This window comes from Nesoenas mayeri (genome assembly GCF_963082525.1).
Source record: "Nesoenas mayeri genome assembly, chromosome: 27".
Classification (NCBI taxonomy): domain Eukaryota; kingdom Metazoa; phylum Chordata; class Aves; order Columbiformes; family Columbidae; genus Nesoenas; species Nesoenas mayeri.
Window position 1 is genome coordinate 3,357,846 of NC_137555.1, and position 9,553 is coordinate 3,367,398.

Below are 9,553 nucleotides of genomic sequence, written 5' to 3' on the forward strand. Positions count from 1 at the left end.
CGTCACGCGCCGCGCCCCGCCGCGAGCCGCGCGGCCTTAAAGGGACCGCGTCAGCGTGGTGGTGATGGAGTGGGGACCGCAAGTGCTAGCGGGGTGAGGACGCGGTGTCGCCTCAAGGGGACGCGGGTGGGGCGAGGGGTGCACGGGGTGTCGGTTTGGTGAGGGTGTTGGTTTGGTGTCGCCTGTGGAAGGTGGATGAGTGAGGGATCGAGGGGTACTAGGAACCGGGGAGTGTCGCAGAAGCGGAGGGGGGCACTGGGACCTGAGGAGTACAACAGGACCGGGCAGGGGGGGGCGTCCACTAGGATATCGGGACACTAAGAGATACAGTAGGACCTGCGGGGGGCACTAGGATCTGAGGAGGGTCGCAGAAGTGTCGGGGGAGGGGGCACTAGGAACTGAGAAGTACACTAGGACCTGGGGGATACACTACGTTCTTGGGACTGTGAGACCTACGGGAGATGCACTAGGACCTGGGGGGGCACTAGGACCTGGGGAGGGTTGCAGAAGCGATGGGGGAGGCAGTAGGACCTGGCGGGGGGCACTAGGACCCGGGGTCAGGACTCCGTGTGCAGCGGATCCGTTGCGCTCCACATATCGCCGCGGACCCTTTAAAGCAGCTGGAACTACGTTACCCGTTACGCCCCGCGCTCTCCCCGCCTCTCAGTTGACAGACAAGGCCCTGCTACCAACCGGAATGCGGCATGCCGGGCGGGCAGCCAATGGGCGGGGCGGGCCTTGGCGCAGGCGTTGGAGGGAAGATGGCGGCGGGCCGGTGGCGGGCCGGGCTGGCGCTGCTGGCCGTGGCCATGGGGCTGGGCGGCCCGCGGGCCGAGCAGACGGAGGAGCATCTCAAGCGGGAGCACTCACTCTCCAAGCCCTACCAGGGTGAGTGGGGCCGGGAGAGGGGCGGCGGGTGGTGCCCGGTGCTGGGTACCGGCGGCCCGGTTCCGACCGGTGTGTGTGGGCCGTAGGTGTGGGCTCGGCCAGCTCGGGGCTGTGGGACCTGCAGGGCAACGCTATGGTCATGACCCAGTACATCCGGCTCACCCCCGACCTGCAGAGCAAGCAGGGAGCCGTGTGGAACCGAGTGGTGAGCCCGGGGTCATCGGGGGGGACACCGGGAGGGCGTTTGGGGGGGGGTCGGAGACGTGGAGACGTGGGGGGAGGAGCAGGTCTAAATCGAGTTGGGAGGGTTTGGGGAATTCGGGTTAAGTTTGGGGTGTTAGGGGGTTTGGGGGGTCCTGAGTTTGAGATCTGAGAGTTTGAGGTGTGGGTGTATAGGTGGGACTGGGGAGGGGAGTTTGGGGTCTTGGGGAGGGGAGTTTGGGGTCTTGGGGAGGGGAGTTTGGGGTCTTGGGGAGGGGAGTTTGGGGTCTTGGGGAAGGGGGTTTGGGGTCTTGGGGAAGGGGGTTTGGGGTCTTGGGGAAGGGGGTTTGGGGGAAGGTGATTGGGCAGCTCTGGGCCAAATAGGAGGGGAGTGTGGGGGTCTTGGGCAGTGGGTGTGAGGGGTTCCTGGGGGGATTGGGGTGATTTGGGGGGATTTGAGGCTGATCTGGGGGTTTGGGGGGTTCTGCCTGGGATTTTGGGGTGCAGGGCTGAGGGGAGCCTGAGGTCTTGGGGAAGGGGGTTTGGGGATGGGGTGATGGGGTAACTGGAGAGGTTTGGGTTATGGGGGGGATTGTGGGGGTCCAGGCCAGCGAGTCTGAGGGGTTTTGGGGGTTTGGGTGAGTTTGGGAGGGGTTGAGGCTGATCTGGGGTCTTGGGGGGGTCATGAGTGAGAGAATTTGGGGTGTGGGTGTTTGGGCGGGACTGGGGGGCCTGGGGAAGGAGGTTTGAGATCCTGGGGAAGGAGGGTAGGAGGCAACTGGACAGCTCTGGGCTAAATGGGGGGGGAGTATGGGGTTCTGGGCCAGTAGGAATGAGGGGTTTCTGGGGGGTTTGGGGCGATTTGAGGGGTTGTGTGGACACAGGGGGGGTTTGGGCTGGGGAGGTTGGAAAGTCTGGGCCAAGGCTGGGTGGGGGGGAATTGGGGTGGGCTGTAGGGGGGTTGAGTGGAGCTGGGGGGCACTTCAGCCCCCAGCCTTTGGTGTGGTGATTCCTGCGATTGCTGAGTCCTCCCCGCGTGAATCTGGGGGGCCAGATTGAGCAGTTTGGGGTTTCTCTTGGGGCTCCCATTGCCCCCTTTGCCATGACCACATCTCAGAGCAGGGTCGGTGAGGCAGCACTTGGACGCGGTGCTGTGCCCTGTTATGGCGTTTCGCTGCCCCTCATGAGCCTTTTGCCTGGCAGACAATGAACTTCTCGTTAATACCTTGATAATTCCTGTTGAATTTTAATTTGGGGTTGAAATCCATGTGGTTTTTGTGCCCCACGATCCAGCCCAATCTGCAGTGGTTTGGAAAACGCCCTGTGAGATCTGTAATACTCAATTTTTATTGTTATAAAATACTGAGGGTTGTTTATTTTTTTCCTTTTTTAAATTTTATTTTTTTATTGCTGGGATTTAGAGCTTCCACAAAACATTGTGGCTTCCAAGCAAAGCCACCGGCCGGCTTCACATCACGTGAGTGAATCTGTTACGAGCTCGTCACGTTACGTGCCCATTAGCACAGGGAATTTGTTGGTAGCTCAAGAAATAATTGGCTTATAAGCAATTAAGAAGCTGGCGCTGCTCCTCGGGCTCTTTTTACTCTTCTTTTCCTGGATGTGAGTTATTTTGCTGGAGTTGCTGTTGCTTCGGAATAGTGTGAGACCAGAGTTGGCTCTTTGGCTTTTTATAGCTTTGAGTAATGACCAATTCCCTTGGCTTAATGATGTCCTTTGGGATTAATTATTGTAGCTCGCACGCAAAATATAGGCCAGCCAGGTCTGGTACACCCTAATTTCACATCCTCGCTCCTTCTCTTGCAGCCGTGTTACCTCCGAGACTGGGAGATGCAGGTGCATTTTAAAATCCATGGGCAAGGCAAGAAAAACCTGAATGGGGATGGTTTTGCCATCTGGTACACTAAGGATCGCATGCAGCCGGGTAAAATTGTGCTCCAACCCCTTCCCCAGCTCTGTTCCTTTCTCTCAACCCGCTCCAGCACCTCAAGGGCTTTTTTTGGCATGAGGGGCCCAAAACTGCCCCCAGGATTCGAGGTTTGGCCTCCCCAGTGGGCTCTTGGCCACCTGGGCACATGCTGGCTCATGTTCAGCCGCTGTCACCAGCACCCCCAGGGCCTTTTTCCACTGGGCAGCTTTTGGCCATTCCACTAAGGAGTTGGCTCCTTAAAAATACACTTAGTGGAGGAAACTCGATCCCAGCCAGCTTGGGACAGAGGATTTAATCTGCCCCTCTTGCTCCCTGCCTGAAGGGTCTGTGAGCTCAATGAGAGAACAACACAAATCCTTGGGTAACAAACCCTTTGCCACCCTTATTCAGAGCTTCTCCTTCCTTCTAGGACCTGTTTTTGGGAGCAAGGATAACTTCCTGGGCCTGGGAGTGTTCGTGGACACCTACCCCAACGAGGAGAAGCAGCAGGAGGTGAGCTGGGAAGGACAAACAGGCCCGTGCTGCTCACCAGCTGCCCGCGGAGTGCGGCACAGGCAGCACTGAGGCTATGGCTCTTCATTGTTGCAGTGCTGCCTTTTTGTGAGCTCTTTAATCACAAAATATGGCTCTGCTTCGTCTCCGCTGCCTTTCCCCAGCGTGCTCTGCGTAGTTGGTTTTAATAACTGTTCAGAGACGTGAAAAGCTGCTGGGTGGTTTTGTGGTCAGGTCTGGAATCATAAAACAGGATCAGAGAATTGCTTTGGTTGGAAGAGACGCTCAGGATCGTGGGGTCCAACCATAACCCACCCCTGGCACTGCCCCATGTCCTGAGAACCTCATCCCTGTCTGTCCAACCCCTCCAGAGATTCTGACTCCAGCACTGCCCTGGGCAGCCTGTTCCAATGCCCCACAGCCCTTTGGGGAAGAAATTATCCCAAATTTCCAATCTAATTTACTCAGAGAAAAAGCTTTCAGGGCAGGAGCAAACTAACCAGTGGCACCACGTTGGTGTCATGAGCTCTTGCTCTTTCTGGAGGCTGCCAGTGAGTAGTGATCGAGGTGAAGCTCTACCATGAGTATCGTCTTTGTAAACCTTGAGTAGAGTGGTACCCGAGATGCCTGCCCAAACCACAGGGCTGTTTGTGGCAGCTCATCAGCCAGAGGCTCAACTGTGGCTGCACTTTGCCTCCCTGAAAGGTGCCTGTTTAATGATCTTTGTGTCCCTGACGCGTCTCTTGGTCATTTGGGGTTTATTGGTGTTTGTTTCTGTGCAGAAGCAAGTGCAGAGACAGCTAAAACTGCGCCCTTCGTGCCCCGATGCTGGAATTACTTTCATCACTCCAAACCAAAGCTGGCCCCATTCTTAATTTGAGCTTCCCCCTAAAAAATAGGCCATTTTACCCCAAAATCTTGGTGCTAACCCCACTGACCCACAGGATCCCCTTTGCCTCTGGGGAAAGGGACAAAAAGGCGCGGTTGGGATGTGCCCCGGCCTTGCTGCACAGCAAACCCTGAGTAAACTACCAGCTCTTGTTCCAACACCCAGAGCAGCCCCAAGGCGCAGGGGTGGACTTTGTGCTTGTAAAAACCTTTCCGAGCTGCCTGGCACCACCTTCCTGGGGGATTAGCTCTGCTTTTGTGGGGCAAAGGGCCGCGCAACGGGTTTTATTTGAAAAAAAGAATCAGTAGCTGACCATCAAGGAAGGGAAGAGATGGAGAAACGCTGATCAGCTGCTTGCTGAGGGTTCACAGCTGCTTTTCTTTGCCTGTAAAAGGACAAAAAGAAGCATCTTGTTCTCAAGGGAAGAGGGACGGGTTAGTTGTGGGTCCCTGGGGAGCAGTTGTGGCCCAAGTGTCACCAAAATGCTGCATGACAAGGAGAAATGCCAAATGTGGCAAAGCTTGATGTGGTCTTCCAGCACTATTTTACTGGATTTTGGCACCTAACACCTAAACCCCGCTCTGCTTTCGTCTCTGCTAACATGCCGAGCTCTCCAGGGAGGAAGTTTCCCAGTTGTAGGTTAATACTAAACTCTGGTCTGTGACCGTTTCGCTTCTGTGCTCTCTCTTGCTTTGCGATAACCCCGGACTGGCAGGCTCAGAAGAGGAGGTACAGCCCGGGAAACCAGGTACTTGGTCTTGCTTGCCTTCCCGCGCATGAGCTGTTGGGTTTCGCCTCAGCTCACAGGTGAGGAATTCCCTCCTCCCAGCTCCAGAAATTCCAGTGTGCTCTCCAGAAATCCCAGCATGAGCTTGGAAATCCCAGTGTGAGGTCCAGAAATCCCACTGTGCGCTGAGACAATCCCAGTGTGAGCTGAGAAAAACCCCAGTGTGCGCTCAGAGAACCCCAGTGTGCACTCAGAAATCCCAGTGTAAACCCCAAAAATCCCTGTGCAAACCGGAGGAGGCTGCACAGACAGTCGCTCCTCCAGCCCAGGTATCTGGGGGATGAAGCAGGACCGTGCTGTTTTCTTCTTGAGGCAGATTTTAGGGGGGCAAAAGAATTTGGGGTCTGTAGGATCTTGAGATGCGCCGGGTTCACGATAGAGCCACGCAGTGTCTGGTGGGACGAGAGGAGAAACTCACCCCCATTTTTTTCCCCCCTCGCAGCGCGTCTTCCCCTACATCTCAGCCATGGTGAACAACGGTTCCCTCACCTACGATCACGACCGGGACGGGCGCCCGACAGAGCTGGGGGGCTGCACAGCCATGGTGCGCAACCTCAACCACGACACCTTCCTGGTGATCCGCTATGTGAAGAGGAGGCTGACGGTGAGTCCTGCCCGGCAGGGTGGGTGGCGTGGCTGCGGCTGGGGCTGAATAAGCTGCTTTTACTACAGGTTTTGATCGATATCGACGGGAAGCACGAGTGGAGAGACTGCATCGATGTGCCGGGCGTGCGCTTGCCCCGTGGCTACTACTTCGGGACTTCTTCTGTCACTGGAGACCTGTCAGGTATCACCTCAGTGTCCCTGGGCTTGTTTCCCAAGTGTTTCTTGTGCAAATGAATGGGGAGCGGCTGAGGGACCTGGGGGGTTCAGCTGGAGAACAGGAGCTGAGGGGAGACCTTCTGATCTCTGAACTGCCTGAAAGGAGCTTGGAGCCAGGGGGGTCGGGCTCTGCTCCCCAGGAACAAGCGCCAGGAGCAGAGGAAATGGCCTCAAGTTGCGCCAGGGGAGGTTGAGGTTGGAAATTTGGGATAATTTCTTCCCCAAAGGGCTGTGGGGCATTGGAACAGGCTGCCCAGGGCAGTGCTGGAGTCACCATCTCTGGAGGGGTTGAAGAGAGATGAGGTTCTCAGGGACATGGCTTGCAGTAACAGTTGGACTCGATTTATAAGGTCTTTTCCAACCAAAATCATTCCATGATTCAATTTTTGAGCATCTGGAGGTGCAGCTTGATGCCTGCTGGGGCTCCAGAAGCACCTGAGGACCTCTCCATGCTTTAAACACCCTTGAGCTGTGAGTGGGAGCCTTGTTTTTATCTCCTGAGAAGCCAAAAGTGCAGCCTGGGCACATTGCTCCCCCATCACTTTTAGGCAGCACATCCCTTGATCTCCCTGACCCAACCTCCACCACCCTCTCTCAACAACACGGCTGCACCAGCTCAACTGGAGGGTCTGTCTCCAAAAAATGTGCCTTGGGAGGAGGAAAAACACAATGAGCACTGAAAAACAATCTCTTATATTCTCCTGTTGCAAGCTGAGGTGCCTGGGTCAGCCCTGAGGGCAGCACTGGAAAGAACTGTCATTGCAAATGCTGCAGGCGTCACAGCCAAGCCAGGGTGCTCATTTCTGCTTCCCGACTCTGCAAAATTCTCGGGTGTATTTTGCTCTGGATTTCATAGCCCAAGAGCCATCACCCACCTTTTATCAAAGGAGGGACCAGCCCCATGTTCCTGGAAATGCTGGGACAACATGGACCGACATAAATGTGGTTTTTCAGAGAGCTAAAGCGTAACGTGTCCCTCCCAGCGCTGCTCGACGTCCCACGAGGCCTAATCCCACCCCGCTGTGCCACTTTTGGCAGGTTTTAAGCCCGAATCGAGTTGTGCCTCTACAAAAGCGCATTGATGGCCCGTGTCTGGGCCCATTGTTGCCTCCAACAAAAGTTCCTTTTCTCTCTCGTCTTGGTTTCGAGTCAGATGATTTCCCGCTCTGGGTGGGTGCATTTTAGTTTAAGTAGCTTAATGGTTCATGCTGGCAGAGGGCCCTGCGCTGGGGCATAGATTCTGTCCTTTGGAGGTGAGTTTTTCCCCTTTGGGAGTAAAAAACCCACCCCACGGTGCTCGAATCCCCCAGTCAGAGTCGTATTTATCGCTGCCACCTCAGGCCACGTTTCTCCTCTGCTTGCAGACAACCACGACATCATTTCGCTGAAGCTTTACCAGCTGACGGTGGAGCGGACGCCAGAGGAGGAGAAGCGGGACAGGGAGGTTTATCTGCCCGTCGTGGACAACCTAAAGCTGCCGGGAAGTGAGTAGGAGCTGCCAGCTTGTAAAAGAACCTTATTCCTCATGTCCAGCCTGAATCTCCCCCCGTGCCGTGACCAAAATGGGCTGTGCTGCTCTGCTGGAGGTTTGAACCTCGACTGTGTCATTTCCCAACCTGAGACGTGTCAGGGTGATAAAACCCTGTCCCATGTCACCCAGAGAGGTGGTGGATGCCCCATCCCTGGAGACATCCCAGGCCAGGCTGGACGGGGCTCTGAGCAACCTGAGCTGGTGAAGACGTCCCTGCTCATGGCCCAGATGAGCTTCGTCGATCTCTTCCAACCCAAATTTTACAATTCTTATGTGATTTGAAGTCTCACAACTTAAGCCCTGCACAAAAAGCTTTGGGAAGCCAAACCCTGGGGCGGCGTGAGCCTAAAGGGGGGTTTGTGTGGGGTGGTTAAACCAAATCGCAGCTGGATTTTGGGGTGCTGGGTTTACAGGCTGGCTTTTCTTTCCCAGTGGAGGCGCCGCTGGAGCCCATGAGCGGCCTGGCTCTCTTCCTAATCGTCTTCTTCTCCCTCGTCGCCATCGTTTTTGCCATCGTCATCGGAGTCATCGTCTACAACAAGTGGCAGGAGCAGAGTCGGAAACACTTCTATTGAGTCAGGAACCCCACGTGGTGGCCTGTGGCTGGGCCTTGGTAGCCACATCCCACCTCTCACCCATCCCGGACTGGCCAGATGGACCCACCCTCATGGTAGGGACACTCGTGTCCCCCCAAAATCCCCCAGTGGGGACGGCTGCCGCTTCTTACTGGGCTCTGGAGCTCCCAGTAGGAGTGGGGGGTCCCCAGCACCACGGGGACGGACCTGCCGGGCAGAATTTACCACCTCAGCTGTGAAATCCTGGCTGAGAGACGCCAACGAGCGCCTGTGTTCCTCACCAGGCTCCTCCATCCCCCCTCGCAGCGTCACCAGGACCCTCGTCTTGAAAAATTGCCTTTCCAGGAGGGATTTTCCAAGCTCTTCATCCCGTTCCCACCGTTTTCCATCATGCAGGAGACCTGGCAGCTTTTCTCTGTACTGTGAATCCCTCGCAGCAACTCTAATTGCCGAGATTTGGTGTTTTTCGCTGCAGCCCCCTCCTCGTTTTGGGGTGTGATGCCGAGTTCCCCGGTTGTAATTCTCGTTTGCTGCTGTGTCTGGGGGCTCGGCCCCTCTCCCCGTCTCTGCTGCTATTTGTGTGTCACCTCCTGGCTTTTGGCAGCATTTTCCCCTCGGTGCTCACCGCATCCCAGGGTCTCCGTGAAGAGCTGAGCCTTGTTGGGGGGCCACAGGGACAATTCCCCGGCAAAACCAGAGCTCTTGCTGCCTTTCGGGGAGTCGGAGTTGATTCCTACCTCAGGGACTGCTTTGGTCAATGATTTCTCGGTGTTTCTCTCACCCCTGGGGACCCCACGGCACAGAGGGACCCCAGGAGGGGGAGATCTTAGGTCACTTTGTCCCAGGGGGAGCCTTAGTGGCTTTGGGGACATTAAAATGGCAAATGTGCCGCTCCATCGTTGGCAGGACCCTCCATCGCTGCTTTCCTGGACGCTCGCACCCGGGAGGGATCCCCAGTGCTACCCAGGATGGGGACACACGTGGCTGGTGGTGTTTTTGGCAGGATGTTGTCACCAGGTCAGTGGGAGCTTTTTCTTGAAGTGCCCAATTGTGGTTGTGGCAGAGGAGTTGGTTTTTTTTCTGGTGTTTTGCCTCTATTTTTGCCTGATAACCAGGAGCAACAGGCGCACACCTCCGCGTGGAGCTGTAACTGGTGTCCTGGAATAAACGTTGGTGTGTGTGTGTGACACGGCTGTGCCCCTTGTCACCGCCTGGTCCCCTGAATTGTTGAATCACATACTCATTTTGGTTGGAAAAGACCTTTAGAATTGAGTCAAACCATAACCCACCCCTGGCACTGCTCCATGTCCTGAGAGCCTCATGTCTGTCTGTCCAACCCTCCAGGGATGGTGACTCCAGCACTGCCCTGGGCAGCCTGTTCCAATGCCCCACAGCCCTTTGGGGAAGGAATTGTTCCTAA

The 9,553-nt window shown here is 55.9% G+C and overlaps 1 protein-coding gene across 6 annotated transcripts; it reads left to right on the forward strand.

Annotated features, from left to right (window-relative positions):
* Positions 1–78: 78 nt before the first annotated feature.
* LMAN2L (lectin, mannose binding 2 like) lies at positions 79–9,288 on the forward strand. 6 transcript variants are annotated; one of them, XM_080360299.1, is made up of 10 exons: positions 665–888; positions 975–1,093; positions 2,511–2,566; positions 2,914–3,031; positions 3,447–3,529; positions 5,134–5,166; positions 5,648–5,809; positions 5,878–5,992; positions 7,392–7,511; positions 7,991–9,288. In XM_080360299.1, exons 1-10 carry the CDS (start codon positions 698–700, stop codon positions 8,131–8,133), a joined length of 1,140 nt encoding a protein of 379 aa, XP_080216425.1. In that variant the 5' UTR covers positions 665–697; the 3' UTR covers positions 8,134–9,288. The 6 variants fall into 6 exon arrangements, with proteins under 6 accessions (XP_080216429.1, XP_080216425.1, XP_080216426.1 ...); XM_080360303.1 differs by lacking the exons at positions 665–888; positions 2,511–2,566 and adding an exon at positions 79–126; XM_080360300.1 differs by lacking the exon at positions 5,134–5,166.
* Positions 9,289–9,553: the final 265 nt, after the last annotated feature.